Source organism: Trichosurus vulpecula, chromosome 4 (assembly GCF_011100635.1).
Source record: "Trichosurus vulpecula isolate mTriVul1 chromosome 4, mTriVul1.pri, whole genome shotgun sequence".
Taxonomy (NCBI): Eukaryota; Metazoa; Chordata; class Mammalia; order Diprotodontia; family Phalangeridae; genus Trichosurus; species Trichosurus vulpecula.
In genome coordinates, this window is record NC_050576.1 from 393,641,133 (window position 1) to 393,668,671 (window position 27,539).

Sequence of the window (27,539 nt, forward strand, 5' to 3'; positions counted from 1 at the left end):
ATAATTTATCCCATTCTATCTCTCCCTTTCTCCCTCTCTCAATATATTCCTCTCTCATCCCTTAATTTGATTTTATTTTTTTAGATATCATCCCTTCATATTCAACTCACCCTGTGCCCTCTGTCTATACACACACACACACACACACACACACACACACACACACATACATACATATACACACACCTGCATATATACATACATACATACACACACACACTCACATATATATGCATATTCCTTTCAGCTACTCTAATACTGAGGTCTCATGAATCATACACATCATCTTTCCATGTAGGAGTGTAAACAAAACAGTTCAACTTTAGTAAGTTCCCTGTGATTTCTCTTTCTTGTTTACCTTTTCATGCTTCTCTTGATTCTTGTGTTTGAAAGTCAAATTTTCTATTCAGCTCTGGTCTTTTCACTGAGAAAGCTTGAAAGTCCTCTATTTTATTGAAAATCCATATTTTGCCTTGGAGCATGATACTCAGTTTGGCTGGGTAAGGGATTCTTGGTTTTAATCCTAGCTCCATTGACCTCCGGAATATCGTATTCCAAGCCCTTTGATCCCTTAATGTAGAAGCTGCTAGATCTTGTGTTATCCTGATTGTGTTTCCACAATACTCAAATTGTTTCTTTCTGACTGCATGCAGTATTTTCTCCTTGACCTGGGAGCTCTGGAATTTGGCGACAATATTCTTAGGAGTTTTCTTTTTGGGATCTTTTTGAGGAGGTGATCGGTGGATTCTTTCAATTTCTATTTTACCCTCAGGTTCTAGAATATCAGGGCAGTTCTCCTTGATAATTTCTTGAAAGATGACATCTAGGCTCCTTTTTTGGTCATGGCTTTCAGGTTGTCCAATAATTTTTAAATTATCTCTCCTGGATCTATTTTCCAGGTCAGTGATTTTTTTCAATGAGATATTTCACATTGTCTCCCACTTTTTCATTCCTTTTGTTCTGTTTTATAATATCTTGATTTCTCATAAAGTCACTAGCTTCCACTTGCTGCAATCTAATTTTTAAGGTAGTATTTTCTTCTGGGGTCTTTTAGACCTCCTTTTCCATTTTGGTAATTCTGCCTTTAAAGGCATTCTTCTCGTCATTGGTTTTTTGCAGCTCTTTTGCCATTTGTGTTAGTCTATTTTTTAAGGTGTTGTTTTCTTCAATATTTTTTTCAGTATTTTTTTGGGTCTCCTTTATCAAGTCATTGACTTGTTTTTCATGGTTTTCTCGCATCATTCTCATTTCTCTTTCCAGTTTTTCCTCTACTTCTCTAACTTGCTTTTCCAAATCCTTTTTGAGCTCTTCCATGGCCTGAGACCAGTTCATGTTTTTCTTGGAGGCTTTTGATGTAGGCTCTTTGACTTTGTTGACTTCTTTAGGCTGTATGTTTTGGTCTTCTTTGTCACCAAAGAAAGATTCCAAAGTCTGAGTCTGAATCTGAGTCCATTTTTGCTGCCTGGCCATGTTCCCAGCCAACTTACTTGACCCTTGAGTTTTTCATGTGGTGTGACTGCTTGTACAGTAAAGAGTACTTTGTTTCAAGCTTGAGGGGATGCGCTGTTGTTTTCAGAGCTATTTCTGTACAGCCAGCTCTGCCACACCAACACTTATCCTTCCCCAAGAACCACCAACCTGGACCTGACTCAGATCTTAAGCTGGCTTTGCACTCCTGCTCTGATCTGCTTCTTAATTCCTCCCACCAGGTGGTCCTGGGGCCAGAAGCAACTAGTTCTGTAGCTGTACCACCTCCGCTGCCCCTAGGGCGGTGGCCAAACTGCGAACTCTTTTCACTCTGTCTCTGGCAGCTTTTCCCACTACCCTTCTCTGTTGTCTTTGTTGTTTGTGGGTTGAGAAGTCTGGTAAGTGCCACAGCTCACTGATTCAGGGCGCTAGGGCCTGTTCCTGCCCGGTTCCTGGTCTGGTTGGTTCTGGCGCGGCCCACGCTGGGCTCCATTCCCCTCTGCTCCCAGCTCCGTGTACAATAGACCTCACCCAGTGACCATCCAGCTGTCCTGGGCTGGATCCCTGCTTCCCTCTGTTATTTCGTGGGTTCTGCAGTTCTAAAATTTGTTCAGAGCCATTTTTTATAGGTTTTTGAAGGGACCTGGTGGGGAGCTCACGCAAGTCCCTGCTTTCCAGCCACCATCTTGGCTCCACCCCACCCCCACCTGAACTTTAATTTGTGCTTAATAAAATGTTTGAATGAAGTAAATCTTCCACTTATTTGAAAATTAGATTTAGAGTAAAAAATTTTTTAACATTTATAATTATTTTACTTTGTTAAGATATAATTTATTTGTACTTTGTGGAAGATAGAGACAGACATTAAATGTTAACACAATGATTAGAATCAAATGAAGATGGTAAATTTTTAAACTTTTAGGTTCATTCTACCCAGAAATAAGAAATTCCCTGAAAATTTTAAAAACAATTTAAACAGGGTAATCATGTAAATAAACAACATTCTTTTGTGGAATAAGTCCCTGAAGTTGGCATAAGGATACCTTTCTTCATATAACAGTCATTTTTAAAGAATTCTATTTACAGCTTTTTAGGAAGTTGAATTTATAAAATTGGACCAGGGGGAGTTTGGAACTTAAGGAATTTCTATTTTATGTCTTTTTATGTGGTAAATTTTTTAAAAAAGTGAATAGTCCTCATTTCTTTTTTTCCTTTTTTTTTTTTGAATTTGTGATCTTTATATCTCAGTTTTGTGTAAAGTGATATATATCTGTTTTCTTCTACTGTGCTCCACTTTTTTGTAGTTCCATTACTATGGATGAGTGTCATGCGAAGTGGCCTGATTAGGATTCTGTTTTTAACTTCTTTTCAAATTAATTATTAACTATTATTCTTTTTAATAGTTCTATTTGCAAATGAGTAATTCATATAAGTGCTCAGGGAACAGTTGAATGATTAACCAGAATCTTCTCTGATAATCGTTGGTGTTACATTTATAGTAGAAATTGCTTTTGTTGTGTTAAAAAAAAAATCCTTTTTTTATTTTTGTTCATACTTATTTAAAAAAAAAAAACAAAAATCAAAAGATGACTAGGTGTTCATTTCAGTGTGTGTGGGTGGGGGGTAGGGGATAGTGTAAGTAAAGGCAAGAAGGAAAGAGTGGATAAGATCGAATACACATTTCCTTGTATAAAACTACAGATTGCAAATTAAGTATCAGTATCTTCGAGCAGATACTTCTAGTTGAGGGTGCTTTCTCCCTAATACATCACAGGCTTTTCCATGGCAATCTGTATAAAAGGAGAGAAACTACTCTTGGTATTATGAATACATTTTAATTTTCTTGTGCCCAGCCATTCTTCCAAACACATCAGTGACATGCCAACTACTTTACTTCAGTCAATGGCCATAGATTTGTACCTTCAGAATGAGCCAGTGATCTTGCAGATGTGCACCTTGATCACAATGAGGTCTTGCTGGAGGTATGAATGAGGACCATCCATAACCACCTCTGGGAATGGTTCAAAGTGCATACTTTCCTGATGGGTCAGTCTCATTAACTCTGTATAGGAAGTAAAGCACACTTTATTCTGGTGCAAAAGTTGTGGATTTAGCACATATCTTTGCTATAGCATAACTGAAATATCTTACTAGAACATGAATATATGTATAAAATACTTGAATAATTGTATTTTTTCTCCAGCTATCAGCCGATAGTTGATTACATAGATGCTCAATTTGAGGCCTATCTCCAAGAAGAATTGAAGATAAAAAGGTCTCTCTTTAACTACCATGATTCTCGCATCCATGCCTGCCTTTACTTTATTTCACCTACGGGACATTCCCTTAAGACACTTGATTTGTTAACCATGAAGAGCCTTGATAGTAAGGTGAGATTTAAAAAGCAGACAATTTATTACTTTACTCATTTACTATTCTTTTAATTTATTTATGTGGGGGCTAATTTTATATATATCTACATCTATATATTTATTTAAAATGCACTTACATATATTTATGTTGTTCTTACTTGTGAGTAATCATCTTTTTTTCATTTGTTCAGTGATTGGGATATTTTAAATATTTTTGGATATCTTAATATCCCCTAATTAATTAATGTCCTTATATTAGGATATCTCTTAAAAATATTTGAAGACATAGGGGTGTCTTTCAATAATTAACTTTCAGAACAACCCTATGAGGTAGGTAGGATAGGTCATAATGAGATTATAGATTTAGGATAGGAAGGGGTCTTACAGTCTGTATTAGCAAGGCAATAATCACAATATAGATGATAATTGTCAATATGCCTATGTGGTTCTGTATCGCAGAATATAAGAGACTCTGTATAGAAGGTAGAAGAAGTAAACCATTTATTCAGACACCAAAGAACCAGATCTCAAAACCAATAAGCCCAGTCCATCACAGCAGCAAAGAATTCAATACACAGTATCACAGCAGAGAACCACTCCATCCCATTAGCCTTCTGCCCCCCTGCTGGAGCCTTCCCACAAACACCTGAAGCACGGTTAGCTCACCTACATCTGTGTTCTCCCTCAGCCCTGACTGCTCTCCCAGAATTTCCTGTGACACAACTTCCTTTTACAGATGAGGAAACTGAAGTTTATGTGATTCTTTCATGGTCACACAGGGAATATAGCCAGGATTTAAACCCAGGTCCTCTTACTCCAAATCCAGCATTCTTTCCACTAAATCATAGCTACCTCTCTTGGCTTATCATTCAGAGACTCATAAATATTTACGAGTTGGTTGGTAAAGTGAGATATAGACAAGGAGCATTGAAGTTAAAACTTTAATTCCTTTGCTTTAGCAAGTCAGTCTGTTTTTAAATGAATTCCATTACTTATGAATTGCCTTCATAGTGAAACGTAAAGAGAAAAGATGTGAATTATTGCAGTATGCTCATTTTAAACCACTAAATTCACCTCTTGGCACTATTAAGTAAGAGAAAAAGAGGAGGAAACTTACTAAGAAAGCTCTTAGGTGATATTCCCTAGTATTGCTGATGGTGTGAGGAGGAAGATTTCAGTATGTGTGATGATCATGGTTCCTTGTCAAATGAGAAGGAAGGATGCAGAAAGCAGGGATGTTTGATGTAAATGCAATCTAATGTTGAAATAAGAGTTGAAAACTCTGATTCTGAGACTTGATTAATGTGCCGGAAACACCATAGCTGTTGACTGTTAACAACTCCATGTTGTTGACTAGAGCAAAAAAGGTTTTATGCTTATAGTATTTTAATGGTTTTAGCAGAATTTCAATGAAACTGAATTGTTGTTCCCTTTTAAAATAGTAAAGATGTCATTGCCAGTTAAGAGTTGTGTAACATATATAAGTATAAGCATTACTACTAAGAAACATTAAGCTGTTTTATATTAATGAAGCAAACATGCCTGAAAAGTGAGGTGCAAGAAATGATTATGAGCCATTTTGCAGAGTCAGCAATCACTGTACATTAGCACAATACTGAATAAAAAACAAATGCTAAATAACAAATATCACTAGGAAAATACTCCAATGTCAAAAATTGAAGAGGAATGCCTAACTTAAATGGAAAATATTTATGTCATAATAGTAAAAGCAGAGTGGTATCATCATTTTAAGAGGATACTCACTTTGTTAAGCAAATTGCTTAACAATGTACAAAAGTATCTGTTTTGAATTTGTTAAATGCAATGTGTTTCAATATCTTATCTTTCTTGGCATCAAGAAGTTTTTCTGTTTATGCACCTAGTCAACTGAACTACTAATAAAGTGAGCATATAGATTAAAGTTAAATTGATTTGTTCACATAGTAGGGAGCCAGTGGAAAATCTTTTCTGGGATAGTTGCTCTTTAGGCAAATGGGTACCAATAATCCCCATTTTAGTCCTTTTCAGTTTTAATCATTCTTGAAGATTTTCCAGCCCAATTTCTTAACATACAATGAAATGTCAGGGTTTTTTTTTTTAAGTGTAATTTACCATATCATTTTATAGATTCTCTATTCATGTTTGGTACTGTGAAATCAATAGTATATATAAAAAGAAATTAATTTTCTGTTTTGGAAAGGGGAAAAAAAAACACCCTGGAATTTTCTAGTAAATTTTATCTGGTAGTAATTGTTCATTTAAAAAAAATCTTTTGTTTTGAAATTTTCCTTTCTTTGTTATATGTATCCAATATTTACCTCCTACACTATTTTTTTATTCTATAGATGTACTTTTAGCAATTAAACTGTTATAGATAGGCTGATAAAAGAATATAGGAAGCCAAATTCCATGACAGCAAACACGAGTGAGATGACAATCTTGATAAAGTAAAAAACATCAGAAGACTTTCAAACCCTACTTGATTGCTCGCTTATTTCAAGAAATATTTGACACCATAGCAAAAGGAAAAACTCCTTGGAGCCCATTGTGATATATGAAAAAGGTCAAATCACGTTAAAGATGTATGGAATTTTATTGACTTAGACTGGAAAAAGCATTATGGTGTTTCATTTAATGGTCCATAAAAAGTGTTTACTGAGTTGTATTTTCTTTTTTATTGTGGAATGCTGTTTTCAAAGGTACATGTAGCAGTGACATCGTTTCCTTTGAAAGATATTTCTATAATCAAATAACTTGGCTGTCAGATTTCTGATGTTCATACAATTGATGTTCAAGCAATTTATTATTAGTAGCGCAAATAGGCGTTAAACAAAAATCGCATAGTGAGTCAGTGGGAATTGGTAGAGGGGAAATGACGAAAGCAAGAAATAGGCTCTAAGTACTATTTTAGTGCTTTGTGCTCCAGAATCTGATGCTTTACTGTTCGCAGCTTGAAGCTCTCACCTCTCCAAAGTGAATAGCCCAAACTGCTGTGCAGCTTTTCCTTCTTCCTCAAAGGATCTTTCCTATTACTAGCCTATCAGAGAGTATGAAATTGTACAAGTATATATTTATTCATGAGTCTCAGAGGCTTTTTAATGTTTAAAAACTTCACATGAAGACTCAGATGCTCTTGGGAGACATAGCAAGTAGGCTGATACCTAATTGGAAAAAGGACCATGAGGAGAATGGGGCATATCCAATGAATGAGCCCCAAAGCAAAATGCTAACCTCAGAGTATACGTACACTTCTTCAGGGTCACAGGGTGTCACAGCCATGCCACTCAAACTCATGTGACTTAGGCTTTCTTGTGACTCAAGCAGGTCATCAAAGACTTTTGATTGAAACAAAGGCAGGGCTCAATCAAAGGCACTTAATTATCTTAATGCTGAGAAGCACTCCAAAAGAAAAGACACCAGAAAGTCCCACTTTACTTGCCATTACACTATCGCATAGAGATAACTAGTTTGGTGGTGTGAGGGGAACGGAGCAGAGGCAAATTTCCATTGCTTCTGGCATAGGGTTAGCCCTGATCCCTCAGCTTCTAAATGAAAAGGGAAGTAGAACTATCTTGTGGGTTGAACCATAAGATCTGAACAGTTCCATATATTATTATTAACGGAACTTTTTGGAGTAGGAGAAGTCAGGAAAGAAAAGACTAGATTTCTGCACCTGGGTATATTGATACAGATGGAAAAAATCTTACAAGAACACTAGGTCTTTTTTTGACACGATTTGCAAGGTAAGCATCTGTAGTTTGTGTGGTGCATAAATGATATGCTGTAAATATAGGATCCCATGATTATTAAGGTAAAAACGTTTATGGTCAGACTTAATTTTGAATGGGAAAGTCTTCATATAAAAATATGAAAATAACCTTTGGTTGTTTGATATTTTTTTCTTTTTTTTCTTTTATAACAATGCTAATAGGTAAATATCATCCCTGTGATTGCCAAAGCAGACACAATTTCTAAAAGTGAATTACAGAAGTTTAAGATCAAGCTGATGAGTGAATTGGTCAGCAATGGAGTCCAGATATACCAGTTCCCAACAGATGATGAAACTATTTCTCAAATGAATGCCGCAATGAATGTAAGAACTTAATATTTGAATTTTTTATGGCTACCATTATTAGCTACTAATGTGCTTTGATTTTAGTTTCCTTCAACTATAAACTTTGATCATATTGAATTAGAAAAATCTGATGTGGATCTTTTTATTTTGTTGATCAGGGAAATTCCTCTGCAGATTTAAATTCTTAAGAATTATTTCTTTTGTCCTTACTTTTCAAGCTCCTTCAGGGCTAGAAGGTACTTTCAAGCTGGATCTTGTTTACTTATCCAAGAAGTATAGTTTGCCTTTTTAAAAAAAATGAAGGTGTGATTACAACTTTCTTTGTCAAAGCATTCTAGAATGTTTCAATCATTTAAAGTTGAGGAGAGCTTCCTAATGTTGAATTAAGATTTAAACTAATTTTCTCATAAATTAAAGTTGGATGGGACCTTTAGGTTGACTCAGTTCTTTTACTCTGTCTTCAATGAAAACAGAACATATGTGTGTATATAAATATACAATCTAACAAATATATACATAATGTATTTATGTATTCTTATTTTTACATTGTTATTACATATATAACATATGCATATGTATTTATAGTATTCTTATTTTTTTGCACAATTATTTTTTATTAATGATAAGTTTGTCTTACCAAGGTGACCTCAGGGCAGCCCCAGACCTTCTGGTTCAGTAGTTTTGTTGATGAACAAGCCCTTGTAAGGAAGTTTTTACTGCTTCATCCAGCACTTCTCTTTCCAAGGAAGTCACTTTCTTGGTGAGAATATGTATCCCTTTCTCATACTTGTATCTGCCAAACCTGCTCCTCATATTGGGCATATCAAATGGATAGATGAAGTCCAACTTGGTCTTGATGATCACATAGAGATCTATCTTGCTCCCAGACCCCAGGTCATTAGAGATATCAGTTGAGATGGTCTCATTAGCTTCTTGGCTTCCTCTTTTTCCATGTCTGGTTTAAACTTACCTTCAAATACAGCCATTGTTGGTGAGGACCCAGAACCCATGGTGAAATGAGGCAATTTTATCCATTAGGATAGACGATTTGTGGAGGAAAAATCCAGTAACATCTTCTCTTCCCAGAACCAAGGCTGTCCCCATGCAACCTTGATACCCAAAAAGCATCTGTTTAAGCATTTGATTACTAGTAACAATTTTGGGTAGACATTTTATGGAAGGGGAATGGAATGTCAAATTAGAAGAGATCCCCTGGGTTGCCATGTCAGTGTCTCCTGAGGTGATCGCACCACAGCAATAGATAATAGGAAATAGAAAGTGTTTTTCTCAACAGCTCTTATCAGCATCAAGCATTCTTTCTGTTGTTCTTCTATCTGCCCCAAGAGTTGTATACCACCGTTGTATACTACCTCCCGTGATGATTGTGTTTGCTTTCCCAGCTTTTGGAAGCTTAAGCCACCCACTCTACCCCTCTTTTTGTTGTTGTTAAAAACTTGATTTCAAGGTTGCATTTCTGTGGCAGTTCTCCAAAAGAGAAACTGCTGAGTGGAGCCATCATCTTCCCTGGGGAACACTTCTGGGGCTCTATATTCACGACTTGAGAAGCATATAAATTTTTTATTGGCATTTTTATCAGACTAAATGGTTTCTTTTAAAAAACACAGTTTTGCCTCAAAGAACATATTTTACAAATCTCTAATGATAGCCAAGCATGTCTTTTGCAGTTTTATCTTTCAGTCTTTGCTTGTACTCATTTTTCTGCTTGGAATTTCTTTGCCTTCCTCACCACCTATGGAAATCCTATGAATTTTTCAAATCCTAGTCCAAGTCTTAACATCCACCTACAGAGCTTGATTACTTTATTTCTCCCCCTTTTCCCTTCTTTCTTAACATCTATTACTCATTTGACCTTTTAAAATATGCTAGCCTGAGTTATTGTCTTTCTAGTTTATAGGTGGAGGTGTGCTGGAGCCAGAACAAACTATATCTGTGAACTGATTGTTAAATTTGTGAGCATTTATGCATCAGAAATTGGCATACTCTAAAAATCAGGGCTTGGTTTATTGTTTTGTTGCTTGTTTATTCTTAAGAAGGTGATGGAGAAGATGTTCATAATCTGGGTTAAACTTTAAAATCTGTCGGGTGTACATGGATTTTGTCTTTTTTTCTCTCTCTCAGAAAGTCGGTCATTAAATATTAACCAGAACACTGGCATTTATAGGCCTTGTATTCCTAATGAGTTAAATATATTTCCCAATAAGGAAATATATTTTTTACTCATTATATTCCACATAAGATCGTCACTATGCTTTGTGTAATAGGTATCTAATAAATGCATTTTTAATTGATTGATCTGATTACAGAATGTAGGGTCAACTATTAGAAAACTCAACTAATATATACAGTGTTCATTATACTTGTCTTTCTCTAACCCTTATGATGATTCATTGTTAGCTATTCTTTCAGAATATCCCTTCAGCTAGTTACGTGTCCACTTAATTTGATCTAAACCAGTTTTTTGAGTTTCTTAGTGAGTATGTCAGCCAAACCAGAGGTGGTGCCAGAGTCAATAATGACTGACATTTATATGGTGGCAAAGTAATTTATCTTATAATCTTCACAACAGCCTTACTTACCTGTCAAGATCTAAAGCTGAATTTGTTTTAGGGGCTGCTGTACAGTCATCTCTTAAGTTAATGTTAGGTAGAAGTAAAATGTGAGTTCCTTCAGAGCAAGGGCTATTTTTGTATGTGACATTTTATCTTCAAGTGTCTTGCTAAAATGTTTGGTGAATTTTAATTTGGTGTGTGTGTATTATTATTATTAATATTATGTATGTTTTGATTAATGAGGGTAAATAATGAGCTGTGAAACCTAGTTTTAGTAATTTAAGGTATAATGCAAAATATAAATAATATGTTTTAAGCAATTTCATTATGTATGTTCTTTTCATCCAAATACTTGGAAACTTTGGTGTATCTGTTTTCACATTGGTATGAGAATGTAAAATTGATAAAAAGAGATCTTTTCCAGGGATTTTTGCCATTTGCTGTTGTGGGTAGTATGGAAGAGGTCAAACTTGGAAATAAGATGGTGAAAGCTCGTCAGTACCCATGGGGCATCGTTCAAGGTGAATATGAACAAGTATTTGGATGATTGTTTCAAGTATAATTTGTTCATAGTGTAATGATTATAATTTTCAATAAGATGCATCATTCTAATAATTTATTCGTAGATATTGTTAATTTAGAAATTTATTTAAGGAAAATGGAATTTGCGTCCAGTTTTTTTGATCCAAGGTAGTGCTTATTGTAGATGATAATTGGTTCTAGAAAATGTTTCTTAAATTTTGGGGGAGAGATAGATCTAAAATCTTCAAAAAATAAAACTAAACAATTTGAATAGGTACAATAACATTAAAACAGATTTCTTTATCAATGAAGATGTGCAGTGCATAATGAACAATGTCTCGTGGATAAAAGTATTAAGTGATCCAATGATGCACATATATGCTTATATCTGTGTGTGTACACACACACAGACACACAGACACACACACAGTCCTTCCGTGCAGGTTATTTTAAAAAAACAAACCAATAAACCAACATCCAATCACAAATTCTATCCGTGTGCCTTTTTTAAATTTCACCGTGTTTTCATTGGTGTGACTGTTTCTTCTAAGCCAGATCACAATTTCTTTAGACTTTAGTAGTAGACAGTTTTGAAAAGTGTTATGCCTTCTGTCCTTTCTCCCCCTCCCCATCATCTGGTCCAGTACATATTGGGAACCTATTAAATGTTTGTTGATTAACTGTTGTGGGGACAAATCCTTTGGTGCTAAGCCTCTATGCTCAGCTGGTCCTGAGGTCTGTTCCAGTCTGTCCCTGGGATTATACATCAAATCTTTCTGAGTATCTGTCACACTTGGTGCTTCTTCTGGATACTAGATATAATAATAATGATAATAATAACAATAGAAATCATTATATGCATGTGTGTGTATGTTATATATAATATGTATTTCACCGTTGGATATCAAACTCTGATAACAAAATATACCTGTATTTTCTTAATGTAAGAAATGTATAAAAAATTGGCCGTTGTAGCATATCACATTGTGTTTATGCTTATTTGGATACAGCACGTTTAGGCTGTAGGGAAAACATACTTTGTGTCATGTATAATATGGTAATATGAGTCTATGAACACTTAGCAACTATTTGACTAAAATTAATCAGAATCTTGAGAATTTTGTATCATTAGACTTAACTACTTTAAGAATAGCAAGTGTTTTCAATCAGCTCTAGATGAAATGGCCTGGTGACATTTGTTTATGGATTGTTAACAGAGTACCAGTTTCTATATAAAATGGTATAGCTATATCTGTGTTATATATTATATATCATATTATACCTGTGGATAATTAGAAAATAGCATAAGATGCTATCTACCTATTAGACATTGAATGTTTAACATTTTCCTGATTTATTAATTTTGCTTATAATTTAATTATAATGCAGCTCTTTTGCCCTTGAAAAGAACACTTGGACTATAGCTTGCTTGCTTATTAAACTTGTAATTTATAAGTTATTTCAAGTGTTTACATTATATACCACTTTTCCTACTGTCCTTTTTCTGACTAGTGGAAAATGAAAATCACTGTGACTTTGTAAAGCTCCGTGAAATGCTTATTTGCACAAATATGGAGGACCTGAGAGAACAAACCCATACTCGACATTATGAACTATATAGGCGATGCAAACTGGAGGAGATGGGTTTTAAAGATGTAAGCCCAGAGAACAAACCAGTCAGGTAAATTGGACATTCTTTTATATGAGAAAGAACTGACATTGCATTGCAACACTTTTTAATATACTAGAAAATGACCACCTAAAGGAGAGATTTAACAGACTTCATAGAGGGATATATGGGAGAGACAGTTTGCAGTGTGGCTTAGTGTAATGAGAGCTAGCTTTGAAGTCAGAATTGACTTAGATTGGGGGGGGGGCAGGGCAGTTGGGGTTAAGTGACTTGCCCACGGTCACACAGCTAGTACATGTGTCAAGTGTCTGAGGTCAGATTTGAACTCAGGTCCCTCTGACTCCAGGGCCAGTGCTGTACTCACTGTGCCACCTAGCTGTCCCCTTGACTTAGATTTAAGTCCTATTTCTGATGCATACTGGGTGTGTGGTCATAGATAAATCATTTAAACTCTGTATTCCCTATGCACCTCTTATAATAAAAGACTCTAAAGTATGGAGATACTGCTTTTATGTGTTCATAGATGGAATTAGGAAGTTTCCTTATTGGGAGCTCCTTATATTAATGAAATTACAGGTCTGTTTCAAAACATTTGTTTCTTTATCTTTTTATAGAAGCAACATGTCATAGTCTCTAGAGGACTGGTCTCCAAGTCAGGAAGACTTGGGTTCAAAGTCCTGCATCTGATTCATATGGCTATATGACCCTGGGCAAATCACCCAATCTAAAGGTTGCCAGTCTGCATTGGTAAAGGGAATTTGCTTGCCATCATATTCCTATACTAATGAAAGAACAAATCCACTCTCTGACCTTAATATACTCATGTATGTAGGAAAACAAGAAAAGCTCATTTAAAAAATCATACAAAAACTGAGCATCAAGAATTCTGTTGAAAATTTGCCTGGGGATAAATTTTACATTTCCAACATTTTTTTGTTGAAATAATTTTAAGTTTAAATCTGAATATTTCAGGACTTATGCAAACTTATAATTCTAATTAGATTTATCTTGATAAAGCTTTGCAGAAAATTGCCTTTCTGCAGATATGGTTATTTTCTAATGGGATTTTCTCTTTGCATTTGTAAATTATTTGGGCCCTTTCTCTTCCTTCTCCATCCTGCTGTCTGCATATTGGCCATATCTTGGCGTTTTACAAGTATAAGCACAGAAAGTAGTAATGTTGAACCTCAAATCAGATTGATTTTGCAGTCTTGTTAATCATAGATCAAGTTTAAATTTTTGGGCAAGAGTTTTTTAATTTACTTGAAGCTCTCGTTTTTGTAGATGTTCTGCCATAAAGCATTATTTGACTCATCAAGACTTCTTAAAAATCCCTTTCTTGATGGGATTTTTCAAGCACAGACACTATGGCTCCAGTCATGATGTTGTGAAATTAAAGTATTCTTCCCTAATTGTGCAGCTACATAATTCACAGCAGGTGGCTGTCACTCTTTCCAAAGGAAAATCTACCTTTAATTTGCCTTTTTAAGATGGGGAAAAGGAATAGCTTTGGTGGTCAGCCTGCAATTGACTAGGTTACATTTATTTCAAGATAGATCAGCTGATCGATTCCCACCAAACCTTAGCTGGAGATATGTAGCAGCAGAGATGTCCTAGATTTACATACTCTGATACAGCCTGCCAAGGGCTTCGGTTACTATGACTCACCACCTGCTTTGTTTCAATATTTATTGAAAACACAATGTTTTCAGGTAGGTGCTCACATTCAAGGAGCCCACTCACACAAGGAAATAGTTCATGTTTAAGTCACGTACTAAAAAGCAACTGTCAAATTAATGGTTTAGTTAAGTACTTTTGTTAGCTGTAAAATTTAAGGGAGCTAGAAAATTTTTTGTTCCTGATTTTTTTGCTTTTGAAAAACTGGTAGTTAGTGTTACCAGTTTCTCCTAAAAATTCAGTGCAATACTATATCCTTATGTATGAATGGTTTCTATAGGAACCAGGATCACAAGCTACAGGTTAATATAGGGATTGGACCAGGTTTTCAAGAACAGAAGTTACAAGCGAAAGATGAGGCCCAGTTCTACTTACATTTACTTGAATGCTAGATGTTTTATTTTGAAAACACTCAAAACTGAGAATGGTGCACCAGAACTGGGTCATGAGGTATGGGTTCCAATCATTAACTCTGATGTTTCTTTGCTATATGAGTTTCTTAACATTGCTCAGCCACCATTATTATCTGTAAAATAATAATAATACTTTCATTAGCTGCTTGTAGGATCATTGTAAGAAAAGCACTTTTAAAACTTTAAAGCAAATAAGTTAATGATTTTTTAAACCGCTTATCTGCTTTCCCTTTGCTATCATTAAGACCCTTAGAAAGCATCCAAAGATTTGTGGGACTGTTTCTAGGACAGGAGGAACAGAGAAGCTGAGATCGTATTTGATCTGTAATAGATAGCGGAGGCTAGAAACCTAGTCAGAAGCCACAGGTGGTCACAATGGAAAGGGAGAGATGAGGAATCCTGGGTTCTGCTGCCAGTCCCTGAGTAAGTGTGACATTCCTGGAATCCAAAAACAGGCCTTCAGATGTATTTTCTCTTGGAAACATCTTGACATATGGCGGGTATGATAAGAATAATATAGTACAGCTTCTTAAATGGGTATATACTTTAGAGTTTTAATCCAAAGTTAGGTTTACAAAAAAATTCCCTTAGTTACAGATGTAATATTGAGTAGGCTAAGAGTATAATGCAGCTTTATGTATTTTTAAAATTGACAATTTTTATAAAGATTAGTGGCTCAATTTAGACTTTCTCATCAAATTTTTATGTTTAGCACATAGCTTAAGAATATAAAAAAATAAGGCCTATGAAGTTAAAGAAACAAATTTCATATCTATATATATATACATATATATACACACATATATATACATATATACATACACACACACACACATACACACACACACACACACACACACACACACATACAACATTTGCGAGGTGGGGAAGGAACTAAGGGGTATTTCAGTAATAAAATATCTCATACAGAGCAGCTTCTTTTGTAGACCACTTCTTCCCCACTGTCTTCTCAAGCATATGCCTCATTTCTGCTATTTTCTTGGTTTTTATTTCCTTTTGTCCCTTTTTCATTTGGTCTTACCTCTTTCTCTCCGCTTACCATCTTTTGGAAATGAAACAAATCAGCATAATATGTGAAATTAACAGTTATGGTAAATAAATAAAGTTAAAAAACAAAAAGAGAGAGTGAAGAAAGCCAGTCTGATACACTGGAGAAAGAGAGAGGGTGCAAGGAATCACTGAAGGTCATTCTTGCATCTTGAAAACATCTAGTTCAACTCTCTCATTTTATATACATGGTGAGTAAAATCCAGACGCGTTGTGCCCGTATAATGGATAGCAAATATGAGACTAGAACCCAGGTCTCTTGACTCCAAGTCCAGTATTCTTTTTTACTTTACATATTCTGTCTACACAGAGTATTGAGAAATGCAAATATAGGAAGGGGGTGGGAAGATAGAAGAAATAAGTTTACTAGTGGAAGATTTGTAAGATACATGATTTATATAAATCAGAGACTGTGTTATACAGTGGAAAGAACATTGCATTTGGAACCAGAGGATTGGGTTAAAATACCAAGGTCTTTTACTTATTTTCTGTTTGACCTTGGGCTAATGACTTAAGCCCTCTGGACCATAGTCTCCTAATCTTTGGAAAGAGGGGATTATATTAGATGGCTTCTAGAATTCTTTCCAGCTCTAAATGTGAGATCCTACAAAACTAGAAATAGAAAATGGTTCTAGTTTTCTTTTATTTGTCTTAACATCAGAGATATATGATTTCCAGCAAGATGCTTAGTCTGCTTTGTGTGAATGGATCTTTTCTACCACATTATGCTATACAGGAGGGGAAATGATCTCAAAAGATTATTTAACTGCCTTTGGAAGAAGGTGATTTAGGTAGAGTAAATGTAGAATTGTTGCTCAGCTTCATGTAACTTTCGCATGGTAGCCACCAAAAGGATATGAATTATTTACATTTCCATTTTCCCAAGTTAAAAGACATATAGAAGGAAATCTGAAAAGATGGTGAAATCAGAATACTTAAAAAGGAAAGGTAGAAAAGCTATATAAAGAGGCATGGGGGGAGACCCATAAGCATAGAGCTTGTAGTTTTTTTTCATCTAGCTTAATGCCCTGTACATTTGTAGATACTCAGTGTTAAATTGAGTATTATAAGAGAAATAAGAATACAAAATAGGCATCTAAAGAACAAAGATATTAAGATCTTTATTCTATAAAACAAAAAGTTTGGAAGAAGAAATATAACATGACGTATACGTAACGTAATGATTAAATGCAGTGCAAAATTTAGAAAAAAATTGCAAAAACAATTTGCTTGAGAGAAAGGAGAGTAAAAGAGAAGAATTAATATCATTTCTGGTAAGCGCTTATGATTATAAGGGAACTTAGGGATCATATAGGATAAAGGAATTAAGAAATTATTATTGCAGAGAGATTAAATGGAAGTGGCACATATAATGAATAAAAACCACATATGAAAAGAACAAAAGTATAAATTGGCAAGTGTTTAGTTAAGAGGTTCATAAGCACCATAGGCAGGAGAACTCAATTCAGCTGACATTTAGTATCTGTTGTTGTTGAGTCGTTTCTGTTGTGTTCAACTCTTCGTGACCCTATTTGGGGTTTTCTTGGTAAAGATGTTGGAATGGTTTGCCATTTTCTTCTCCAGCTCCTTTTACAGATGTGGAACTGAGGCAAACAGAGTTAAGTGACTTGTCCAGGGTCACATAGCTAGAAAGTGTCTGAGGTCGCATTTGAACTCAGGTCCTCCTGACTGCAGGGCCAGCACTCTTTCCACTGTGTCACCTAGCTGCTGTGTCCTTTTTTTTTTTTTTCCAGTTTTTCCTACCTCTTTTTTCCTGACATTATTTGAAGATAAAATCAATCAATATATGTTTAAAATATATAAATATAACAGAAGAAAAGAACTCTGATTGGAAATTTGAATTTGATAATGAATTTGTGTTTAAAGGCAAGGAAATTGATATTTTATAAAGACTTTCAGATTCAGCTAGCAGCTGTTGTGGGGGTGAAAGACCAATACAAGCCCAACAAACAAGAACGCTGCCAACACAGGTTCTTTGATCTGCTTTACTAAGGAAAGTAATGGTCAAGGGGTTAACAATCGTACTTTAATCCAACATACAAATATCATTCACTTAGTTCAGGGGGAAAAGCTAGCACCCTGGACTTCAGAGCAAATACAAATTACAGACATACATTATATACAGACCAAATACAATTCATAGTTACCAAGAAACTATCAATGTCTGGGTTGAAGAGCCGGGAGGCTCTTAGAGCAGCTGCCCAGAGTCCCACACCAACACTCCTCCAGGAGTGACAGCCTCAAGCAGATAGCTCTGTTCTCTCTTTTTTTACAGTCTTTGGACATCATCAAACGTCATCTGAGTGACCAGAACTTAGGCACCTACTGTTGGCTCTGGTCTTAGCAACTCCCCTTAGGAACCTGAGGGCTTCACAGCCCACATAGGCTTAGCACCTAGTGATTAGGGGTTTGGGCCTAGGGCTTTGCACCTAGTAGTAAAAGGGTGTGGACCTGGGGTTAGCACCTCCTAAGACTCAAATCAAAGAGACTTAATTAATTTATCACTTTAAAACAGTAAGAAAGTCCCACCTTAGTTACCAATGCAAGAAAGTGAGTATATTTGGAAAAGGTGTAAATATGTTTCTCAATAATATACAAATTACATGAAGTCTTTCCTTGAAGATTTTTGATCAAATTTTATTCTGTTTTAAATCTGATGTTGTCTGTTTGGGAGAGTACTATGACCACCAGATCATCTCTCAAGAGCCTTTCAAGTCATTCAATTCCACGATTATTTAACTGTTTAAAATTGGGTTTTTTTGCAGTTAGTTTTTATAGCTAAATGGTAGTGTTCTTCTTGGTTCCTGCCTTCCTCATAGGGATGAGGGAGAGAGGGAAAGGGAGAGAAAGAGATGTGTGAGACAACAGACCACTAGCTCAAATAAAAAAACAGAGGTGTCTCAGTTTTCTCAAGGTAGAAACAAAACAGAAGCTTTATTTGATCAAGTCTTGCGAGAATTGGGCATCTCCCACTACCAGGGCGGAAAGGGTAGTGAAGAGAGGCAAGGGGGAGAGGGCAGGCAAGGGGATATATAACCTTGTACAAACAATTCTAAGAAATCCCACCCCCAGAGGCTGGACCCCTGTCCCTATTTGCGGGGACAGGTGGCCTCACAATCTAACCCAGAATAAGTTTACCCAATACCAGCACAGAAACTACAGAATTACCTTATAGGGAAATTTTAATGTTAAGATGGCGGTTTGTGAGTAGGCTAGGGGAGGGGGAGACCACTTGATTTCCCTGAAATCATATGATTTACAGGAAAACGAAACTTAGGCCTAGTGAGGTGTACATCCCAACTAAATTTGTACTATTTGAGTATCACCTTGCCTAAGTTATTCATAGGGAAGCTTTCACACTCTTGTATCCCACACAGAGAAAAGAGCGTTTATTAGGACACTGTGTGACTAACGGGGGAAGGTAAACAAATAGAGTATGAGAACATGTTGAAGAGATGGCAGGAAATAGCAGTGGTGTAAAAGTCCTGCTTCCAAACAAGATAAACCAAAGAAAGAGATTCACCTGTTAGAGCTGGGGAGAATGAAAGGTGGAATCCAAGTCTCTGATGGGATGGAGATGGCTTTATAGAGGGGCCATGGTGAGGAGACAGTATGTCACAAGGCTATATATTGATTACCTACAGAAAAAAGAAATTAGTAATTTTGTTTGTAAGGATCCGCATTTAATTTAAGAAAAGTAGTAACATAAACTTAATGTTGAACGTAAATTTAACCTAAAACTTGAAAGTAAATAAAGATAAAAATATTGAACCCTTTTCCAGAGTTAGGCTTGATTTAGTAAAAGTAATCATCTGCCTGTGGCGTAAGGGTCATTATAATATTACTATTTTGTATTTTATCTTTTTAAAAATTAAATAATGGTTAGGTAGCTTCTCTCTGATTTCTAACAGATTTATAATTTCTTAGTATTTTCAGATTATGTGGTGTATTTTTTTAAAGAATAATAGTAAGATCCACATTTACAAAGGAGCATACATTTTAGTGGGGAGATGACCTGTACAGAGAAGTGTATAGTGTATGTGGTAAATATAATTCATGGAACGGCAGGATTATTGACAGGACAGAGAATTGAACTTGAAGTCAAGAGACCTCTGGTACTCATCAGTCCTGTGACTCTGGGCAAATCACTTAACTCTCTGAGCTTCAAATTCCTCATCTGTGAAAAGGGAATAATAATAGTACCTCCCTCAAAAGGTTATTGTAGAGCTCAAATGAGATATATATATATACACACACATATATATATATACACACAGACACATACACACACACATACATATGCATATATATGTATATGTATACTTTAAAAAAACCCTCAAACCTATGTAAGTGTGACTTCTTATTACAATATACTATAAGCTCATAGGATGTAAATACTGTTTTCCTGGCACCTACTAGGTGTTTAATACGTGTCTACTGAATTTAATTGATCTTTACAGATAAGAAACTCATTCATTTGTCCAAGTTTTCATAGCTCATTAGTATAGATGATATGCACTACCTTAATTCATTACTGAATTATTGTGCTCCTTCAAAGTTGACATCTTAATCTTCTAGTGTATATCATGTACAAGGTCATGAGACTAAATAAATGGCATTAGAATGTCATGTTTTTAATTAATTGAGTATAATCTTATTTATATTAAGTAAAAGAAATGCCTAGATTGCACATGTTTAATTATTTCAGATTTAAGCCAAAGTCTCCACTAAATCCTAAAAACAACCTGCCATCCCAGAGGGCTGATATGTTTGCTATTAACACACTAATCATTATAATTTATACTTTAGAATTGTTGCCTGGTGACATTTTGGAATCTTTAATGCTCAGCTTTGGAAAGCAGGTATACCCTATAGTCAGAGTTGTAGAGTGAGTTAAAATCCTGGCATAATCATGACAATAGACCTGTGGCCATGGTTAGTCCATGGGGGAATTGATCATTGAGTAGCTAAGTTTTCTAGGGACCTAAAAGTTTTTGTTTTATCAAAAAGCTTTTAAAATAAATTAATCATTTGCAGTAAAACCAAAAAAAAAATATGTCAATACCCTTTTTGCCTCAGAGTACATTGACTGTCTTTTAGATAAAGCCGCTGATGGCATCGGTGTAAGGAACTCCTGGTGAGGAACCTCCTGCTACCAATTCCTATGCAATTGATAGCCTGAGAGTTGTTTACTGAGAAGTGAAGGGACTTGCTCCTAGGCCCACATGTATTAGTGTCAAAACTTGAACCCAGATCTTCCTGACCTTAAGGCCATCTCTCTATCCGTTACATAATATTGGCTCAGAATTGTCATTTTTAACACCAGTTATGCTATGTAGGAGTGAATCAATCAGCATTTAATTTAAAATGTTTGTTGATATCTTTTGTTTTTATATCACCCTCATTTCTGAATTTACCCTTTCCCTTCCTCAGCAAGCCATTCCAGATACCAAAGAATTTTTTTAAAAATCAGTTTAGCAAAATTAACCAATGAAGATTCGCAAATTTAGAGAAGCCATCCCAAATGTTCACATGGACTATTTGTGCCCGACCTGTGGTAGAGCTTTCCGAGCTCGTATTGGACTGATCAGCCACAGTCAGGTACACTGTAACTTGACTCTTAACATAGTGATGTCATTTTTGTCCTTTTAAAGAATGAAGGACAGCAACCAGACACACATACACATGCATGCACACACACACACACAGAATATATATATGTGTGTGTGTGTATATATATATATATATATATATGTATACACATATATACATGCTCACGTGTATGTGTGTGTATAGATACATGTGTATGTATCTATACATACACAGATACACAAGGCAATTTCATAAGATCTTTCATTTAGAGCTAGAAAAGAATTTAGAGGCCCCTGAGTCCAACCTCCTCATTTATAGCAGTTGAGAAAATTGAGGCATAGAGAGGTTGAATGACTTGCTCCCACATGTCCCATATGTTTAAGGTGGGAATTGAACCCAAGTCTTCTTGACCACAAGTCACCTGTGTCCCCCTATCCGCTGTGTTTGGGGAGAGGAAGAACAAGAACAGCCTCTGGATCAGGAAAGGCCTCCTGTTGGAAGTGATACTTTAGCTGAGTTTAAGATGCTAACCTAGTTAGCTAGGCATTCTTCTAAGAAGTGAAGGTGAGGGGCCGCTAGGTGGCGCAGTGAGTAGAGCATCAGCCCTGGAGTCAAGAGGACCTGAGTTCAAATGTGGCTTCAGACACTTGGTGCATGTACTAGCTGTGTGACCTTGGGCAAGTCACTTAACACCAATTGCCCTGCCAAAAAAACAACCAAAAAAACCCCAAAGAAGTGAAGGTGAGTGGGAAGTGCATTCCAAGCATGGTGAGAAGGTATAGATGGGAAATAGGATGTGTCATGGGAAGGATAGAAAGCATGCCAGTGTGCCTGGGTCATAGACTCAGTAAAGCTTAATACGTTTGGGAAGGTAGGCTTGAGCTAGACTGTAGAGGTCTGTAAATAATTTCCCTGCCATTAATGTCTCAAAATGTTAACTTTCTGAAGTTTTATGCCTTTTCCCTAAGGATCTGGTCACTTTGTTCCTCTCTCATTGTGTCTGATTTTATTTTTAGCAGCCTTGTTCCTTGTTCTAATTTGATGTTTATAGTCTACAGTGGGCTTAGAAAATAGACATCTCAACTTCTTAGTATGTTCATAAAATAGAACAAATCATTCAGCACCTACATTATGCAGAGCACTGTACTAAACTCCAGGGAGGTAGTAACAAAAATAAGTGTGAGCCGTCGTGTGGAGTCTGTTTTATCCTAGAAACAACTTCCAGTCACTAGAACCTCTTGAGAAAGAAAGGATATGTTTAGATCTGTACTTTAGGGTTATCATTTGTCAGCTGTGTGGAGGATGATTAGAGAAACTTGAGGGAGTGAGAGAAGTTAGGTTATTGCAATAGGCCAGATGAGAAGAGATAAGGACTTGAGTCAATTTGATGTCTGAGTGGAGGAAAAGGGACAGATGAGAGACTTGTTTTGGAAATAGAACTGAAAAGATGATAGGAAGAGGGGCCATTTTGAGAAGAACAATAGCGAGCTCTGTTTAGGACATAAATAGTTTGAGATTTTAGGGCAGCTAGGTGGAATGGTGGATGGAGTGCCCGCCCTGGAGTCAGGAGGACTGGAATTCAAATATGGCTTCAGACACTAGCTGTGTGACCCTGGACAAGTCACTTAACCTTGTTTGCCTCAGTTCCTCATCTGTAAAAATGAGCTGGAGAAGGATGTGACAAACCGCTCCAGTATAAAGGAAACCCCAAATGAGTTATGGAGAGTCGGACATTGCGGAAATGACTCAACAACGAGTTTGAGATCCACAGTGTCTGTTGGCTTTTGTGCTTGAGTAAAAACTATTCCCGTGATTTTTAAGATTTCATCTTCTCTGAACTATAACTTTTCTTGACTTATTTATCATTAATGAATATAATCTGGGGCAAGTCACTTAGCCTTAATGAGCCTCAGTTAGTTAACTCAGCTGTCAAAGTTGTGCTCCCTGGGCATTGTCAAGGTCAAAGGGAGATGCTTTATGGGAAAGGTATTTGAAAACTCTAAGTTGCTATCACAAAGTGTGGTATTATTATACTGTATTTTGCCTTTAAGCACCTGGCACAGGTTGAGTGTGTGAAGATTATTTGATACCTGACAGTTTTTTAAAAATGTACTAGAAACAGAATTTTCTGTTGATTGATAGAGCCATCATGCAAGTGTTGCAAAAAGTATTTTTCCTTTGTAATTACTATACTATCTCTAATATTTCATATTTTAAATGTAAAATGCCATATTATAGGAATAATTTAAATAGAAGTTGCTATTTTGACAAATGGAAATCTTTGCCTTTTCCACAAGAGGACAATTAATTTTATTTGTCTTTTAGAATTCTTAAGAATTAACTTAAGGGAAAAAAGTTTTTATTTTTGAAATATTGAAGAGAATCTTTTAGCACTGAACTTCTGCAAATGAGAAAACCTGTTTTATAGGGATCGCTCTTACTCTCTTTTCGGTAGAATTGTGCCTCAGGGAATTTCAAATTGTGTTAAATGGATCAGTTATGTGAATCCTGCTGTTAATTAGCTAGCATCCTGCTTCATCAATTTCATAGGATGGAAAATTCTGTATGTTGGGTTGCTCTGATGGAAGGGTGTAAAGTGCAGTTAGATTGATCATAGAGCTTGCCTATGTTTGCATTTCATTCCTACCTAAGAATGCGTTGCATTTTATTACATTGCTTTTAGTCTTCAGGAGGCCTATGAAATCAAAAGACATGAATTTTATGGTGAACGTCAAAGGAAAGAAGAGGAGATGAAACAGGTGTTTGTGCAGCGAGTGAAGGAGAAAGAAGCAATCTTGAAAGAAGCTGAGAGAGAGGTAAGTGTTGCCGGTTTGAGTTTTTGTTTGGTTTGTATGTATCCTGTTTATTTCATTTGAAAGAGTTTATTTACTCTACTTTAGGAGTCCCCCTGCTCTTGCTTAGAAAGTTATCTTGCTGGCAAGCATATTTTAAATAAATATTTTACATTTGAAATGACAAATTTGGCTTACAAAAATTGGGCCCATTAGGAGGAGTACTGTTTCAACGGATAAATCCGCTCATGTAAGTGATTGTGCCTGCATACCATTCACTGGGTAATAGGGAGCCATAGATTTTTTTGAAGAGTAGACTGATTCAATCTTTCCAAATTTTAAAAAGTAGGTCTGGAAGTGATACAGAGAATTGATTGGAGGAAAGAAAGGGATGGTCAAAACACTTGTTCGGAGGCTGTTGGATTGACTGAGGAGTATGGTAATAGGAGAACAGGTAGAATCACTTGATTTGTCAGGATTTGGTCACTGGTTGGGAGAGAGGTAATTGAAAGGTAATATTAAGTTTTTGAATCTTAGAGAAATAATTATCTGAATGAGGAGCAGGTTTAGGAGAAAAGATAAACTTGGTTTTAGACATTGAGCTTGGAATGCCTATGATACATACAAATGGAGATGTCTTATAGACAACTGGAAATAAATGTGAGTGTGGAACTCAGAGGAGTCAAAGTCTGGATTTGTAGCTATGTGAGTTATCTACACAGGGGAGCAAAGTGGCATAATGGATAGATCACCAGACCTGAAATCTAGAAGACTCATCTTCCTGGGTTCAAATGTGATCTCAGACATTTACTAGATGTTTGACCCTGTTTGCCTCAGTTTCCTCATCTTTAAAATGACCTGGAGGAGGAAATGGCAAACCACTCCAGTATCTTGGCCAAGAAAATGCCAGATGGGGTCATAAAGAGTTGGACATGACTGAACAACAAAAGAATTATCTGCAGAGAGGTGATAGTTGAAGCCATGAGCAATGGGAGACAGTAGGGTACAGTAAAAAGAATTCTGGATTTTGAGTCAAAACCTGAGATATCCCTTCTTGCTGTGATCTGTGATCTCAGAATAGAATTGCCAGGAGAAAGAGAAGGTGGCCAACGAGTGGCCTTTTTGAGAAAGCCTACTTTACACAATCAGGTAGAAACAAAGGAGATGGGTTCTGAAACTATAGCCAGTTCTCTAGAATATTGGAGATCTTTTTGAGAAAAATGTTATTAATGTTGTAAACTTTGACACTGAGTAGTTCAAGAAAACACTGGCAAGCTGCTTTTATTTTTTTCCCCTTTAAAAAATTTCTGGTCTTAACTAATGGATTTTTTTCTTCTTCTGAACTTGACAAACAAGAAATAAAATGAGTGGTTACCAACACATTTTAGAATAAGAGGAGGGTATTGTACATGAAACCATAAATCTTTTAGGTAGAGCTTTTCTTTTTAGTATGTGATAAATTAAACATTAATTTTCATAGCTGTTCAGCTTATTTGTTAAGCCCTTCTGGCTTTCTCTTCCATCTTTGGAAGCACTGGAAAAAGAAAATAAATTCCCACACTGCATCCAAAAATGTATATCTTATTCTGCATCTTGAGGCCTCCACCTCTATATTAGGAGGAGAACGTCGTGCTTCGTCATCAGTCCTCTAGAATCATTGATGGTCATTACATTGAACAGAATTTGTTTTCCTGGTTCTGCCTGTTTTCACTGTGTCTGCCCAAGCTTCTCTGAAATGGTCCTCTTCATTTCTTATGGCACAGTAATATTCTGTTACATTCATATACGTTAAGTTCAATGATTCCCCAATTGATGAATTTCTCTTACTTTGTGGTTCTTTGCCACCACAAAAAGAATAGCTATAAATACTTGTGTGGATTTATTAAAGGGAATAGACAGTTTAATAACTTTGGGGCCATAGTTCTAAATGGTTTTCCAGAATGACTAAGTGTTAGTGACTTAGAGCATTTTTTCATAGGGCTGTGGGAGGCTTAGATTTCTTCCTTTGACCCTTCATCAGAGAAACTTGCTACAAAGATTTCCCCCCCACCCCAGTTACCTATTTCCTTTCTGATTTTAACTGCCTTAGTTTTGTTTGTATGAAAACAAGATTGTCCATTTTCTCTTCCGTGATCTTTTTCTCATTTGGTCGTGAACTGTTTATCTATCTAGAGATCTGTAAGATAATTTCTTGCTCCTCTGATTTGATATGAAGTGACTTTTTATATATGTCACATATCTTCTTGGAGCTTGTCTTGGGATTTTTTCCTTGGATTTTTTTCCACAGTGCTCTCTAGTTGTGCCAGTAGTTTTTATGTGGCTGGAATTTTGAGGTTTAACTAGACTAGACAACTAGGGTCATTTGCTTCTGCATATTCTGAGCCTATACTGTTCCACTGATCTGTTAGTTTGTTGTTTTTAACCATTATCCAACAGCCTTAACAGTATCAAACTGCTTTGTTTGGCATGTGGTACTGCTAGATCTCTTTCCTTTCTACTTTTCTCCCTATTTTTTCCCTTAATCCTTTGATCTGCCTTTTTTTTCCTCTAGAAGAATTTTATTTTTTTTTAACTTTATATAAAACAATCCTTTGCTCTGACACCGAATTAGTAAATTAAGATAGGTCGTATTGGCATTTTTTTTATATTGATTTAGCCTACTCCTATTAATCAGTTCTTTCAGGAGTAATAACTTTAACCTGAATGGATCTATTCTGGATGGCAAAATATATTATTGTCGAAAGAGTGCTTGAATAAGGAGAGGAGATCTGGGTTTGAATTCACTTTGACACTATTAGCTGTGTGATGAATCATTTACTGTGAGGCATTTTACCTAGTTCCTAGCCTCTTACGAGATTTGCATTAGGCAATATAGATAAAGCACTTTGTAAACCTCAAAGGCTACATAAAAGGCAGCTATTGTCATTAACATTTTTATGTGGACCAGGCTAATTAGGGCTATGTAAATATTCACCTACGTTGTTTCTCAGTTGTGTCTGGTTCTTTGTGACCTCATTTGGGGTCTTAACAAAAGATAGAGTAGTTTGCCATTTCCTTCTCTAGCTCGTTTCACAGATGAGGAAACTGACGCAAACAGGGTAAAGGGGCTTATCAAGGGTCACGCTTAATATCTGAGGTCACATTTGAACTGGGATCTTTCTGACTCCAGTCCCAGCGCTCTATCCCCTGTGCTATCTAGATGTCTACTTTTCACATAAAATAGATGCTTAATCAATGGTTGCTGAATGAATTAATGAACCTAAATAAGGGTCATTGTTCCATGAGGAAGCTCTTTTTCACAATTTTATAGTAGTCCTGCAAAATGGTGCACAAATTAATT

The 27,539-nt window shown here is 36.0% G+C and overlaps 1 protein-coding gene and 1 pseudogene across 1 annotated transcript in view; one reads left to right on the forward strand and one right to left on the reverse strand.

Annotated features, from left to right (window-relative positions):
- The window catches only part of SEPTIN10 (septin 10), a 69,283-nt gene that overhangs the window by 36,108 nt on the left and 5,636 nt on the right, over positions 1-27,539 (forward strand). The window contains exons 5-9 of the mRNA XM_036756835.1: positions 3,671-3,857; positions 7,771-7,932; positions 10,909-11,005; positions 12,519-12,687; positions 24,091-24,223. Coding sequence (XP_036612730.1) covers positions 3,671-3,857; positions 7,771-7,932; positions 10,909-11,005; positions 12,519-12,687; positions 24,091-24,223 — 748 coding nt within the window. The remainder of the gene's footprint in view (positions 1-3,670; positions 3,858-7,770; positions 7,933-10,908; positions 11,006-12,518; positions 12,688-24,090; positions 24,224-27,539) is intronic.
- LOC118845980 lies at positions 8,587-10,323 on the reverse strand (annotated as a pseudogene).